The 16,299-nt window shown below is 45.9% G+C and overlaps 1 protein-coding gene across 41 annotated transcripts in view; it reads left to right on the top strand.

The window, feature by feature from the left end:
- CELF2 (CUGBP Elav-like family member 2) overlaps positions 1-16,299 on the top strand; it is a 641,808-nt gene that overhangs the window by 548,604 nt on the left and 76,905 nt on the right. For all 41 annotated transcript variants that reach the window (XM_032258128.1, XM_032258094.1, XM_032258095.1 and 38 more), the window contains one exon: positions 7,776-7,824. In XM_032258128.1, the coding sequence (XP_032114019.1) occupies positions 7,776-7,824 (49 nt within the window). The remainder of the gene's footprint in view (positions 1-7,775; positions 7,825-16,299) is intronic.

The raw sequence follows: 16,299 nt of genomic DNA, 5'->3' as shown, positions 1-16,299 counted from the left end.
CACAAATGGGTGGAGGCACATCAGAGGCAGTGGCTGGTAGAGGCCTCGGGCTTGCGTTCCCACTGGGTGGACCTGGGTTCGAATCCCTGCTCCACTACCTGCTTGCTGTCTGACTCTGCCAAGTTATTTAGCCTCTCTGCCTTGGTTCCTCATAGGTACCATCTCTAGGGCTCTGGTCAGAATTCAGTGGGTTACCTGCATACTGAGCCAAGAATGAAGGCAAAGGAGAGGTTTCCTCAGTGTTAACAGAAACTATCTAAAAGCTCTATTCCACTCACTAGGAATAGTTAGGACCTCCAGATGTGGCTTTGTCCCAGTGATAAAAGCTGCTTGTGACTTACTTATTTTTTGAAACAGGGTTTTGCTCTGTCGCCCAGGCTGGAGCACAGTAGCATGATCTCAGCTCATTGCAACCTCCTCCTCCCAGGTTGAAGTGATTCTCCTGTCTCAGCCTCCCAAGTAGCTGGGATAACAGGCACACTCCACCACACCCTGCTAATTTTTGTATTTTTAGTAGAGACAGAGTTTTGGCATTTTGGTCAGGCTGGTCTCCAGCTCGTGACCTGAAGTGATCCACCCGCCTCATCCACCCAAACTGCTGAGATTGCAGGTGTGAGGCACCACGCTGGGCCAGCTGCTTGTTATTGATCTGAAAGATGATTTTTTTCATTTTTATTCTTTCTTTTACAAGTGTCCTATTAAAGGTATCTTAGCAAGTTTACCATTGTATTACTGTTTGGTTTTTTGTTTGTTTGTTTGTTTTAAAGTAAAGGTTATTGTTCAGTGCTGACTGGTATTCCTAAGTCACCATTCCTAAAGCTACCCCATCTCTGCTATATGGAGCATGATAGAACAGTGGAATGAGAATCACTCGTGAGGGAGGCAGGCAGGCCTGTGTGGCTTGGGGGCGCCTTCCTATATGGTAGAAGGTCCTGTGATGGGGCATGCGCTCTTTGATTTTAGGAGGTGATAGGCCTGCAGTTGGTGGCAAATCTTTTGAAACCTTTTAGCATTCCTAAATTTTTTTGGAGAAAAATTCAGAAGGTATAGGTGCTTTTGGCATTCCATAGTTACTCTACAAGCAAGGCACGAGTATTCTCTATGGATGATGTTTATGTTGTCATGGAGTGAAAGAAAAATACCAGTGGGTCTTTACTGGCCGGAATCCTTTCTTTTTCTCACTTGGCACATAGCTCTTTTGTGAATTCACATCTTTCCATCCCCTTTCTCTACTTTTAAATATTTTATGGGCAGTAAGCTTATAATATGTGCTAGCACGGCTGCTCTCTCAGGGGGTCATGATGGGTTTAATAATGAGATGTGTAATAGTGGCTCTGTAAAAACCCATTTCAGGTTAAAAATGGCATGTTTTATTGAATCTCGTGTTAAAGGTGGTTAACTCATCAATTGGTGATGGCTGGGGTTCAACAAGTTCCAACACGAGTTCTTCTGTGTGTGAGGAGCCAGCCGTGCCCCTGCCCGCAGCCTCTTCCTTCCCCCAGGACTCTATCTCCAGACTAGTCCTGCATTGGCTCAGAATTGTCCCTTCCTGCAGCAGAGACTGACCGAGGCAGAGGGCTTCGGAGAGCCCCATGAGACTGTGTCCATAGCAGTGATTCCAGAGAGTATAGTTGCTCTGTGGCCAGCCTCGTGGTGGCACCAGGCAGTAACACCTGTTGGCAGAGCTGTGTGCAGCGCTCTGTGCATGCACTTGCCCCTCAGACTTGCGAAATGACTTTGTTCCAAAGTTGTACTCTCATTTTCATGAGTCACAGCTGGGCCCTTGTGTGATGAATCGAAGGTCAGCTCATTCAGGAGTGAGGGGTGTCAGGCCCAGTCACAGGCCAGCCAGGGTGAAGACCAGAGTGGAGCGCTCAGCTCTGGGGCCGTGTGTGTGTGTAGGGTGCGAGAAGAGGTAGGAGGACCACGGGCCACTCATCCCCAGGAGATGGGATGAAGGCAGAGGCCTGATGCTGGGAGGCTTGTGTGGTCCACCAGCAACAGATGGCTCCGGCCAGGTGACAGGGATGGAGGCGCTGGTGGCAACTGGTGCCGGGTCAGAATCAAGCCACTGTGTGCTGTTGTGGGTGCAGGAGCTTAGCTTTGGAGGAGAAGGGATCATGAGACAGGGACCTGTCCTCAGGAAGCTCCAGCTCACTGAGAGCCCAAGCAGACCCCAAAGGACCATACCTCTGTGTGCCGAGATGCTCTTCTCCATGAGCTCCACCTTGACTGTGTGTAGGATGCTGATTCTTAGTACACAGGAGCAACAGAGGTTCAGCAGAAGACTTCTTAGGACGGTGCTTAGCTCTATTTCCCTCCCCACAGGCAGGAGGAAAGGAAGGAGCCCTTGAAATTTCCCCTTTTGTTATGTTTCACTGGTTTTTAAACAAATAGGGCTAAATAGAGACCAAGAAGTTAACCAATACCTTAGCATGTGGCTTTAGGCAAAATGTTATTCTGCAAAAAAAAAAAAAAAAAAAAAAAATGCTAAAAATTCATGTGCCGTCAAGGAACTCTTCAAGTGAACGGGTTTAGACGCCTTTCTTTTAATAATGTAAAGCTGAAGAAACATGTGAAGTCCCATTTACTCCCATCAGCAGGGCCTATTTCCAAAACCTGCATTCCTGCCATTTCCCCGCTGACAACCTAGCGTGGGGTACTAGAGATCTGTCGTCTTCTAAGCTTGCTGCAGGAGCAGCTGAGATGAGCCGAAGTAATAGACTCATTGTGTTTCATCATGACTCAGGAAAACCACCCTGTAAAGTCAGAGTCTGGTGTGTGTAAAATTCTTAGACTCATCAGACAGTATAGACAGATCATGACAGTACAGACCACTGAAGATGTTTTTAGTCACAGCCCACTCTGTACGGCTGGGAGATGCAGCCTCAGTTTAATTAGCACACATCTCTTCAGTTCAGACTCCTTGCAAAACTTCTTGAAGATTATGTGCTCCCTTGTCATAGAGGAAGGAGGTAGCCCCCAGGAACTAGCCTCAGCCCTGACCCTAGCCACACAGTAGGCAGATTAAATTAGTGACTCCCACATCATCTGGGCCTTCCCCTGGTTTCCTGCTGTCTACTGGGACTGGCAGGCATGTGCAGAGCACAGCATGAGATCCTGCCTCTGGCCCCGTCTAGCTCTGGCAGCAGGGAGGGCCAGGGTCCCTAGTCAGGGGAAGCAGTTGAGAAGCAACAGTTCTGACCCCACTGATTTCATCATCAGCTCTTGAAAAGGGTGCTGAGGGTGTGGGTTCTGGTGGCCTATCCTGGCGCCTAAGGAAGGTTTAATTCAGGAGTGAGTAGATTCGCATTGTTTTCTTTTTACTTGAAATTGTCTAGCCCACGAACAGATTCCTCACTGTTAGCCTTGTTGTGCTTTAGGTATTTTGTTTTCGGTGAATGCTCTTTTTAACAACTTCTGTTGCATCCTCTGTTAATTGGGATATGTCATCATTCTTTATCAACCGTAGGGCCTATTTTCTCTTCCCTGAAATGTCCTTTACACATCATCTGGTTAACATTGGATTTCTTCGAGAATGAACGCAGACATTGCTTCATCTGAAACATCTTCCCCAGCATGTCCTTCCTCCATCTGTATTTGGTGTCTCTTCTTCGAGTTCTCACCCTACAGCTCTTAGCACACCTCTTACCATGCTGTGGGAAATGGTTGCTGTATCTGTCCCTCCTGCCACACTGCAAGATCCATCACAATAAGAACGCCTTCTCCTCCTCTTCCCAGCATCGAACATATAGCGTCTGGTAAAAACAGAAACACGTGAATAAACCAGCAGTCATACTGGGTCAAATCATTGAAACAATTTCTGTTACAGGGAAAGAATTCTCTTTTCCATCCTTATAACCTGAAACTTTACGCTGGAATGTCCACTCTTTCGTAATAACTTCGCTACTGAAGAAATCTCCCAAAGTTCGTGGAGCCAGAAGATTTTGAGGAAGCGAAACAGTATTATGAGAACAACTCCTCCCACCCATTTTTTGTCATCCTTGACATTTACATCTTGTGTGATCAGAAATCTGTAACTCAAATGAACTGTTCATGGTAATGAGCCATTATTAATACAGTTCTGATTGAACACCTTTCTCTAAGAAGGTCACAGTGCTTTGCATACATTATCTAGCTTGTCTTCAGAACATACCTGAAGTGGGGTTACCACCTATTCAGAATTCACCATGGTCTGACAGTCCACAGCTCCGTGAAGTTGATTTTTCCCCTGCTGAGCCCAGGAAAGACCAAAACGAAGTTCAAGTCTACAGTGGCAGTAGCTCAGTTTTACCACTACCACTGCTGTTTTGCCGAGCCTTCTGTGGAGTCTTAGAGCAGCACAAGCTAATTCTCTCAGCAGCTGCACGAACACTGAGAGTCCAGTCTTAGTGTAATACGAGTCATAAAGCTACAGAGATCAAGTCTTACGGGAGTTAGGGGGAAGGGAAGATTACTTTCCCCTAAGGGGATATTGCAGGTGCCTTCAAATGAGTATGTGTCTGTTGCCTTTAGTGAGTGAAGCATGCTGTTCTTAATTAAAGGCTCATATGGCCAAGGTCCCACATTGGACATTTTATGGAGAAGCAGTGTGGTTTAGGGAAGGTGTCATGGGATTAAGAGTAGGGATATCAGATTTTTGTAATCCCAGCTCTTGTCAATCACCTGTGTCCATTCAGTCACTTATTCCCTTCAGACTTGTCAGCCAAGAGCACTGACTGCACAATTTCCAGGTCTCTTTACAGATTTAGAGTAGAGGGGTTCTGTTTTTGCTGCTCCCAGATTTCTACCTCACACCCTCCATGTATTTCACAGATGACAGATGCATCTGAATGCTCTCGGGCTCTATTTGTGCTCCTCTTCTGTTTGTCCCTGCTTTTATGTGGATGCACATCGACCACCATGATGGACTGCATGCTCCCTGCGGGCAGGAGCCATGTTCATTTCATTTTTGTGTCCCATGCATAATGTAGGTTTGCTCACCTTGTCTCTCCTATATCTTGAACCTGTGAATCTTATCAGACTCTTTTCAGCAGATGAACCTGTACAAGTCTTTCCTGTCTTGAAAGGACAGTTGCCACCCCCTGATCCTCCACTGAGTTTCCTATTAAACCGCTGTGCAGGTGATCTCAAAACAGAAGTCCTCATTCACCATATCCACTGTTGTTCTTTTTCCCCCTCCACTTCCTGTGACCTGGTGTTCTCTGCCACTCCACAGAACCTACTTCTGATAGATTCCCTGAAGAATTTTTTATTGCCAAATCCAAATTATTTGTCCCCTCACAGCCGTTGCTCTGGCCGACCGCTCCCTCATTCTTGAAACTCTTCTCCCCTCATGGCTCCCATGGGACCAGCTACTCCTGCAGCGTCCTCTACCCTTTGCTCTGCCCTCCTTGAACTCCTCTTTCCTGGTATTCTGTGCAGTTCTGTCCTTGTCTCTCAGCTCTTTACATGCCTCATTCCCTCACTGACAGTTTCACACATACCTGTGGCTTCACTGCCATGCTCAGGAACATTCTCTGTGGCCCTGTACCCTCTCTCAAGCCTGAGCCCCTTGATTACAACTTCATTCTGCATCCCAGTCACATCAAACTTAGCATGTCCAGACCTGCACCCTTTAGCTGCCTCTGAAACTCCTTGCTTACGTTTTCCCTGTTTGGGCAGTCATCCCACAGTCCACCTGGTGTACACATCTGGAGTTCCCCTTCTCCATTATCCCCACGACCAGCCAGTACCCATGAAGTTCAGCCTCCACCAGTTCACCTGGCCTGTGGCAGTAGCCTCCTAACTGTCCTCCCTGCCCATGTCTCCCTTCTGTGATCCACCCCCCATGCTGCAGCCAAAATGGCTTTTCTAGAATTTCCATCTTGTTGCCTTTGCTACTTAAATTTTCTGTACCTGACCAGGTACTTTCAGACAAAATTTCAGTTCCTTAGCTTGCAAGACCCTCTGAGACCTAGGAGTTGCCCACCTCTACAGCCCCTTCCTGTGGTCCTCCGTGCTCACATTGAGAGCTTCCTGTGGGAAGGAACTGTCACCCTTCCACTCGCTGGGTCACTGCAGGGCTGTCCCATGGTTTTCACATGCTGGTGCCCCTTGGTTACTGGCACGTCCAGGGATTCAACCCAGATGCCAGCTTGGCTTTCCTCGCCAGGCAGGATTAAGTCCCATACCCCTGGACTCCTGTGCCAAGGTCTGTCCTGCCTCTCCCCACCCTCTTGCTAGGGTGCTTACTGGCTGTGGGCGGCAGCGTCTTTCCTACCTCTGCCACACTGAGCACCTGAAGAGAGCACCTTCTTCACTGGCCTTTGTTCCCAGTCCTTGGCCTAGAGCCTGACACAGGTTATCTGTTTCTTCCATATTTGCTGTACAACCAGATAGATGCATGCTGGGTGGATCACTTGCTCGGAGACTCTGTCCATCTCCCCCAGACAAGTTACTGGTCCTTCTCTCCATTACTCTAGAATAGAGGTCACACTCCTCAGCCCAGCTCATGGCTTTCCACAGTTGACTTGTCCTGCTTTGGAAGAGGCAGCTCGCTTAGCCTCTTTCTTCTCCCTCCTCCTCTATTCTGAAGACCCAGGCAGACATTAGGTGCAGGTGATGCTGACTGCCTGATAATAATTTCCCATGATGAAGGCACCAGAGCCAAGTGCCACCTCCCTTTCATTTAAATTAGGTAAAACCCAGAGCTGCGGCTGGCAAGGAATGGACATCCACTGGGGAAATGAAAGATTCAGAGAGAGTGGGACCCATTATAATAAAAGCATTTGTGCCATCAGTGATTCCATCCACCCTGTGGCTTCTGTGTTCCTTGGGGTGCAGTGAAATGTGAAGCAGGAGTCCCTTTGGAGGTGGTTTGAGGAATTGATTCTAATTGGAAATGGTGGTGGCATTTTATGATTGGAGCACACTCTGTGGACCAGGCACACCAGGTGTGACCAGCATTTTATGAAGAGCCATGGGACACCCAAGTCCAATGCAGCTCAGGACCTCAGCCCCGCTGTCTCAATTTCTTTCACTCCACTCCTGTCATGTACTGGACATGACTGGAAGGTGGGTGTCTCCCTCCCTTCTGCCCTCCTCCTCTTCATCCTTTTCATTCTTCAGTGGCTCTGTGTTCCTATTCTATATTTGTATTAGCATTTAATAAAAATTATATGCTAGCATTTGAGTCAGTCAACTGCTAGATCTTCAGATTACTCATGAGACCTAAGAAAAACCCATGTACAAACACAGGATGGCCAGAAAAGTCTGCATGATTTAATTTTATAATAATATGGTAACAATAGCTAAGTTGTTTTAAACACATCTTAGCCTCTACTTGTGAAGCACTTTACATGCATTTTCTCATTTAATTCTGACAGCCCTATAATTCAGATGTTAGCTCCATCTCACAGATGAGGAGACTGAAGCTCAGAGAAGTTAAGACACTTGCCCGAGATTGCATAGCTGTAATAAATGGCAGAAGCAGTATTACCTATAATATAGAGGCAGAAACCATACTGAGTGGCAGAACCAGGTTTGAAACTCAAGTCTGACTGCAGAGCCCAAGCTTTTAAATATGTGCTATGTTACGGGGCCACGTGACTTAAAAGAGTTTGATTCCTGAAAACATGGGCCTGCTTTTTAACGTAGTTAATATTACCTGGGAGAAGTCTTGTTATTACTTATGTGCCCTTAAAACAGTATCAGAACTCAAATTGCTTCAGATTTCTGAGATTATTTTTACAGTTGTTCAATCTGCCTTTACTTTCTCACTTTTGTGTTTTTAGATGCATCATCCCATTCAGATGAAACCTGCAGATAGTGAAAAGTCAAACGGTACGTGGTAACCAACTGTCTTGTTTAATAATATCTGCTTCTTTAAATGAAAAAGTCAGATGGGGGTGGGAGGAGGCGGCCCGGCTGCTTTTCTCTCTAGAAGAGAAAGCGCTCCAGGAACCTTAGCTGTGGCTCATCTGTCTAGAGGAACGCAGTCTCCACTGTCCTGTCTCGTTGATCTCTGGGGTAGAGATTATGAGGCTGTTAGGAGCAGTGGCTTTCTGTGTCCTTCTGTTTGGGACTTGCCCTGTATAGTGGTCCTGTGGCATTTGGCTCTTGTCTCCTCCAATAAAGCAATATGGGGCCATCTCATGGGGATGCAGAGGATGTCAGCAAGAAAGGAACTGCCAGTGAAGACTTAGGCTGTCTTTCTGGGAGATTTTGGTTGTTGGTTTTTTACCTTTTCCATGTGTTTCTCTTGGACTTGGAGCCTGCCTTATTGTACTCTTCTCCAAATTGCACCAATACATTTACATTAGAATTCAGAGTTTAGTCTGCTGATGAAATAAACGTACACTTGGTGCAAAAATATGCATTTGATGAGGTCCATGAAATAATTGGGTTTTGCCTCTTCAAGACACGAGAGAGTTGATAGTCACATTTCCCTCTTTAATTTTTTGTTTCATTTCTACAAACCTTCTGTCCCTGTTTTGTTCTTTTAATTTACTGAAATGTATGTTAAAAGAATCTTCTACCATCCTAGACTGGAGAGCTACTCTGTCCCATAAGACTGTCATAATCAGTACTGCTTCCTTCCAACAGGCAGTTTTGCACCTCATTAATTAGTAATCAGGGCAGAAGCCATGCACTCAGAGATCTACATATCTGCAAATGTAAATTATGATTGGGCTCTAGATCTCGCCACATGGTATTTTTTGCTAATTGTAGTGCATTCCATTTTCCGGCTTCTCCACAGACTAGAAAGTTTTGAAGAAAATTCCAAATCATAGTGTGGTGCTCCCTGCACCCGGCTTACCAGAGCTTGCTTCTCTCAGCTCTCAGCAGAACACAGTGGCCCCCGCCTGTAGTCAAAGCTGCCCAGGAGGCTGAGGCAGGAGGATCCCTTAAGCCCAGCAGTTCAAGGCCAGCCTGGGCAACATACATATATAAAGAAAGAACACAAAATTTTTAACAAAGCTTTTCTCTCTCTACCAGGAGACTTTGGTGCTTTAACCACTGTCTTCTCCTTAGCCCTGCACTTTACTTAGGGTTAATTCCTATTTTCTCTACTGCTTTATCACAAACTTGACTCTTAGCACCAGAAGTTGTCAAATCCCCTGCTGCTGTGTGGGCCCATGACTGAGCCACGCTGCTCCTACATTCACCAGTGCTTAATGCATCAGTTACTGTGCGCTAGGCATGTTGCTAGGGGCTGGGGCTGCGCAGCGAGCAGGAAAAGAAAGAAGAAAAGAACCCATGTCTCTGACCTTCTGGAACTAATGTTCAGTCTACTGATTTAAGTATCCGGAAGTCACTTAAACACTGAACTTGAATCTCCGCATTTGTAAAATGGGATTAATGGTGACTGTCACACCTCAGTTGACTTTCCCCCAGCCCAGGACTCAAATAAGGTATTTGTAACAATCTCTTTAATGATAGAACACTTCTATAAAATGATGATTACTGTTTACACCCAGAGGTGGTCTCCCAGCCTCTGCGGGCACTTCATGGAGCCTGCTGGCCTGGGAAAAAGACCGCTTTACCCAGGCTGGCTCCTTTCTGCCCTTGTGCACTGGAGGTGCATCCTTGCAGTCTGATCAGTTCCTCAGTGGGAGAGAGGAGAGGTGAATCTTCTATTTTGGGATGAATCCTGTTAGTACAAGTCACCTCAGAGTGTGTGGCCACCAAGAAATGCTCCCTGTCTTTGGCATAATTCTCTAAACTGTGTCAGGACAAGGACCATGGAGTGAAAGTCTGTGGAAAGGGTTTGTCTCACTTCTGAAACTTTGGCTGTAGTTATAAAAACATGACAAATTAGCCAAATGGAAAACATTTGACTTGAAATATCCAGTATTGAAACACAAAGGGATATTTTTCTTTTGCATTTTCTGCTGTGCAGATATTCATCTGCCTTAGAGAACTCCAGGCAGCTGCCAGGAGTTTGCAGAGTGTTTTGCTGTTCTTTCTGTCCAGTGTCCACTCTGGCCCCTGAGGATCATGTTTGCTTTCAGTCTAGAATCACAGAAAATAATAAAACTGTCATGGGCACTCCCAACTTTGCATGATGACAAAAGCCAAGGAGGATCAGGCACCGTTATTTCTAGGATGAGACGGTTACCTAAAAATGCTGTTTTCCAAGCAGCAGCCTGGAGTAGCAGTTAAGAACTATTGGCCGGGCGCGGTGGCTCATGCCTGTAATCCAGTACTTTGGGAGGCCGAGGCGGATGGATCACGAGGTCAAGAGATCGAGACCATCCTGGTCAACATGGTGAAACCCTGTCTCTACTAAAAAATATATAAAAAATTAGCTGGGCATGGTGACGCGTGCCTGTAATCCCAGCTATTCAGGAGGCTGAGGCAGGAGAATTGCCTGAACCCAGGAGGCGGAGGTTGCGGTGAGCCACGATCGCACCATTGCACTCCAGCCTGGGTAACAAGAGCGAAACTCCGTCTCCAGGGGGGAAAAAAAAAAAAAAAAAACTCTTTGGAGAAGCCTGGATTTGACCCCTGACTCCGTGCTGGTTGGTTTTGTCCTTGGGCAGTTATTTAATCTTACTTAGCATCAATGTCTCTTCAGCTGTAAGAGGAGGCTCCAGTGAGTAGTATGAACATTTGTTGTAATGCCCGTCTTACAAAGTTATTTGAGGTTTACATCAGTTAAAATCTGTAAAGCGCTCAGCACAATACCTAGCACATACGAAGTATCCAGTGTGCTAAGTTCCGCCAAGTTAATCACCGTTATTCCGACACCTCACTGAGGCAGCCTTTTCAGTGCATTCTGAGGGGCAGAGGCTGTCCTGTCCAGGCGTGGGCTGTTTATACCAAAGCATAGATCTGTATGTACAAATGAAAATCCCCAAGCCTTCTAGTTGGGCCAGTTCTCCTTTTGCTTTGTGTGTGGACCTTCATTTTCTGAACTTTGAGTAAGAAAAGTTCAAAAATATAAATGGACTGAAGGCTGCTTTTAAAGGGCTTTTCTTTCTAGAGGCCCAAGTGGAACCTCACCTTGCATAGACAGGAACAGCTTTGAGGTTCTCTTTGGGCCTGATTTGAGGAAGCAGGAGAAGTGTGTAATTTTCTAAAGCAAGTGACAAAAGCTGCAAGCCTTTTCTGATTTCACATGGCATTTTTGACAGGTAAGCATAGTTTCAAAAGCTCAGAGAGCACAAAGATTTCCTTGGCTCAGTTGCCCTAAATAGCTCCTGTAGTTTTGAAAGAAGTATAACGAGCTCTAATTGCACTTTTATTGAGTTTGCTGACATTTATGGAGAGCACAAAGGACTCATCACAGTTAGACAGTTACTGTCTTCGTTATCACTGTGTTCAGATAGCTAAAACTTTGTATTTGCTGAGCAAGAAAGAGCTGCTAATCACGGATTAATTCACGATGGACAGGTGAACTCCAGAAAAGCAGTCACCCATGGTAGCTTTTGTCTATAGAGCCATTCTGAGAAAGGGAACCTCTGGGGTGAGCCCAAAAATGTTAGGTTACGCCCAGGTCAGCCCTGCACTTGGGATTTCACTGGGCAGACCTCCTGAGTCTGTGTGGCTTCCTGGAACCTGCCCTTTCCGTTGGCTGTGATGTGAGCCGCAGCCTCTGGCACACTGATGGAAGCTCGTGGCCTGTGTTTCCCATTCACATGCTCCCGTAGGGCGAGGTTGTCCAAAAGGAAAACAGTCCCATTCTGGAGAAGCAAAAACTGCTGGGGCTGCTAAGAGGAGCACACTGAGCAAACACCTACCTTCCAACAGAATCCACCTTTTTTGTTATTTTCCCACTGCAAAAAGTTAAATGGTGGGACAGGCAGGGTATTTGAAGAGGTGTGGATTTCATGCACCCTCATGAATGAGCAGAAACATAGTTACTCTCTTTCATTCTCTATGCCATCCAGCTTTTAATCCTCTATTGCTGTGCCCAACAAGGTACCAGCTATGTGAGATTGAAGGTCACAAGCAGTTGCTGAAGTTTGGCTAGGAGTGAGTGATGCAAACACAGAAGCTGCTTTGGTTCTGGGTCTGGGTCTCAGAGGCTGGGGCTAGTACTCACTCTGATGTCTTGCCTCTTGTCACAAGGGGAGTTGTTTGTTTTTACTCTATGTTCAGAGCACAAATCCATCCATCCTGCTTTAACCCTCCAACCTCACAATTTGCTGGGGGTCCTTAAAGCCTAGAATTCAGAAATACCATTTAAGGCTGCTGTGTGTGTTTCTCTTTCAAGGTCTCCAAAACCTCCAGTGTCCATGTGTCAAGTTCAGAGCTAGCGGGAGTGGAGATAAGTAAATACTGTCAGCAGAGGGTGCAGACCTGCAAAGCCTCCTTTAAAAATAGGAATCACGGGGTGGTTCCACCCAGTCACTTTCTGATTCACTGCAAGATGAAGAAATAATTTTGAATTTCAAAGTGGAGAGACTCACAGATTTGGAGGCAGTAATTAAATGCCATATGTTAGCACTAACACATTGAAAAGTTGTTAATTAATTCAGGCAGCCCCAAATCCAGGTGTGACTTTGACAGATTGTACACCAGGGTGTTAGTACAGACTTACAATTAGGAATTTTTTTTTTAAATGAAGTTTCTATTCCCCTAACTTAAAAAAGTCACCCCATACATTTAAAGTATTAACCCATTCTTCTCATATCATGGAAGGAAGACTTTAAATGGCGGCCGTTCCACTTTAAATGTGGAACCCCTTTTGATTCTGTGGTCATCGTTACTGTTGTTGGGGGACACCATCTGTGCAGCACGTCATATGTAAAAATGTAAAAGCCTTTCCCTGCCCTCATTCAGTGTCTGTCATGGAAAATGACTTTGTCCCTAGAGGGCAGGGACCTTACTTTTTAAGTCTTTTTTTTTTTTTTTTTTTTTACTTCCTTAAAGCACCTAGCAGAATACTCTCAACACAGTACGTTTTATTCAAACAACTGACTTCCGTAGGTTGAAAAAAATAAGTGACGTATGTAGTGCCCAGTGAAAACTCACCAAGACGGTCATCAAAAGTTGATGAAAAAGCCAAGTGAATTCAAGATAACTGTGTTTTTGTAGAATGTTTACAAAGCTGTTAGGGACCCTAAGAACGGGAATTAGGGGAATGAATTGTATGACTAACGTGTCACTGGAAAACCAAAACTCAGAAGAAAGCTGGGTGTGTTTGGTACTCCCCATTTTGCCTTTAAAGCAAACACAGCCCAACTGTTGAAACCACAGAACAACACTGGCCAGTGAGAGAGTCCTGAAGCCCAGCACTTCTGTGCACATGCACAAGTAAGCCCACACACCACACACACACAGACGGAAGTTAACGTTTTGATAACATGGATGATGGAGTTTTCCTTTTTTTTTCTTAGCTAATACTTGCTATTTTTAAAAGTGGGAGTTATCTTTCTTCTTGCTGCCTGGCCAAGGTGACCCTGAGTGATGGCTAGGAAGTCAGCATTTCTTGAGTAGTTTCCATTTTCTTCATATTCATCTTAGAAAAAAATCATTTTTTAGCTTACCCAGGAGCTGCATGTTTAATTTACTATGGCATCCCCCTGAAGCTCGAAGCCTACAAATTGTTTTAGCTAAATACCATAATTATAGGTTTACCAGTGAAACCAAGAACTTAGGGGGACTTTTTCATTTGCTTCTGTTTAAAAGAACTAAAACCAGAGTGTTCAGGGTAAGAAGGAACACAACAGGGTTTTTTTTATTACTCTCATAAAAATGTCAGCCATATTCTGCTAGGGGTAGGAATCTCGGAGATGAGAGGGAAGGAGGAGTCACGGTGATTTTTTTCCCTATTCTACCCACTTTCCATCCCATCTATCCTCTTCCCCTTCACGGCAATATCGCATTCTTACAGGGTCTCCCCCACCAAAATCCTCCCGTGTTAGTGAGCACTGGCAGTGTAGACGGCCTGTAGCGGGTGGTGTGGACAGCCTGCAGGTGACCTCCTTGTCCAGGATATCTATTGTATGACTGGCATGGTTGTCGGGCCTGTGCTGCCCATGACTGACCAGGTTTCACCAGCTCACAGCGGATCCATGCTACTTTGCTCTCTCTGAACAGAGGAGAAAGAATTTTAATTGGAAGTTTTCCGTTGGCATATAGGAGGTCAGGTCCTCAGTAGCCTCCCTCCCAGGAATCGGAGCCCATGGTGCCTGTTACCTGTGTCTCCTCTGAGTCTGAACATAGGCAGTGGCTCAGGCCAGCTGATGCTCTCCTCCTTGAGCTCCTTCTGTGCAGCTGAAGCAGAAGAGGCATGCTGTCCTAAGGTCAGGCTGTTTTCCTCCGTCCACCCACACAAGGTCCATGCTACTCCATACTCTGCACCTCGCCTGGTGAGGCCCTCATTCCCCTCCCACCTGTGGTCTCTCCATTCCCCTCATCCAGCTTGAATTCCCCATCTCCCAGCAAGCCTTTCTCAGACACTGGGGTATACAATTCATAGTTGACAAGTATTGTGGAATTGTGCTTTCGACTTGCGTTACTTGAGCCCTAGAGTTTCTGAGGTGTCCCAAGAGCTGTCACAGTGTAGAGAGAGCTAGGTGGAAGGGATTCTGACCTCCACTCACCGTCCCCCGCCTCAGGAGCTCCAGTCAGCCTGAGTACGTCACGGGCCACCTTCTCTCCATTACTAGGAGAGAGAAGAGTTCAAACCTTCATTCCATGGATGACAAAACAGAGGTCCTCAGAGGTCAGCGTATCCAAGGACACTTATCAAATTAATGGCAGCACTGGACCTACAGCCTTGGTCTCCCACTCACAGCCGCTCTCCCCTGTGAGCCTCCTCTGAACTTGGAGGAGACACAGCAGGGGAAGGGATGCTGGCCTGGGAGGAGGACTCCGGCTGTGGGCCATGCTGGGTGACCCTAGCAGGTCCCTCCCCCACTGTACCTTGGGAGATCTTTTGGAGACAGACAGAAGCTCCCTTCGGTCTCTACCTTCGGGTCTGGAATTCTATGAAGAGGAGCCTCTAGCACTCTCCACTAGGCACTTTAGGGCTGTGCTGTCCCATGTAGCAATCCTTTGGGGCTCTTTAATTAAAATTACATTTTAGAAAGCACTTCCTCAGTCACATCAGTCCCTTTAGATGCTCAGTAGCCACATGTGGCTTCAGCTTCTGTGTCAACAGCTCTGCGGTAGAGGAACCCACCTGGTACCAGTACACCTGCCCCAGCCCCTTCGCAGCTCAGACCCGAGCTTGAGTATCCAGAAGGAACTGGCCCCAGTAAGTCTGGGATAAGTGCTCGTTGGTTAAATGAAAATGAGATACTTCCTGACCAGGGTAGGCTTAAAAAAAAAAAAAAAAAAAAAAAAGAAAAAAAGAAAAGCCAATTAAATAAGAATGACAAGTTGATAATGCAGATTCAAAACAAACATTTATGTGCAAGTGACTGAAGGCAGAGGCCTCCTCTAGGCTGGGACTCTCTTTAGTCTGGTGCAGCTGGCTTTTTTTTTTTTTTAATTCTAAAAAATAGATTGAAATGAAACGATGGAAAAGCAGCAGGACTTCTCCCCATGGGTGTCTGTGATGTCCTTAAAAGAAAGAAAAAAAAAAAAAAGGCGCCTCTCCTAAAAAAAAGACTCCAAATACCCAAATACTGTCCTAAAATCAGCTTTAACCTTGCCTTTCAGGCTGAAAGTAGTTCACATGTCCTGAGCACATGCACACAGATTTTGAGGAAAGTCTCTCGGGCCATGCAAGGTAGACCTTGCCTTACCTTACCCCCTGTCAGGTGCCCAGGTTTAAATTTCATGTCTTCCTCATGATCCCCAAATGCACTTTTGGTCCCCGAGAATCTTGCCTCCCAGTGGTTAGCACAGCACTGTTCCCTCCTTGATCTTTTGTGAAGGGCCAGGCGCTTGGGGCCATCTAAGGTATTTCTCCAGCAGCAGCCACCCCATTCTCCTCCCTAGAATTGGCTTCCTGTTGAGCTATAATTAACATGGCTGGTTAGAACCAGGTATGGGACCTGGTTAGCATGGAATCACCCATGTCACAGGAAAGAGGTACTTTCCTAGCTCCCCAGAGAAGTGACAATCTCTCTGATCTCTTATTCTTGTCTGGATCAGCAGGGATGAAGCTATTTGAAACAGAAAAATGTTTTCTTCTCTCGAATGCTTTGTTAAAAGTTTCATTTGCTGTTTCGCTCCATCCACCCCTGTTGCCTTTCCTCTCCTGACCTTTCTCTGTCCCTGTCATTCAGGTTAAAAGAATGTCTACAAAAAACCCAGAATAAAATCTGTATCCAAAAATTTACCCAAGGAATGGTAGTGTTGAGCAGTTATACAATCATTTGAAATTTTAGTCACCACATTACTATTAGTTTCTGG

Source organism: Sapajus apella, unplaced genomic scaffold, assembly GCF_009761245.1.
Source record: "Sapajus apella isolate SASKATOON/1434 unplaced genomic scaffold, GSC_monkey_1.0 scaffold100, whole genome shotgun sequence".
Lineage (NCBI taxonomy): Eukaryota > Metazoa > Chordata > Mammalia > Primates > Cebidae > Sapajus > Sapajus apella.
This window is presented reverse-complemented; position numbering and strand designations above follow the sequence as displayed.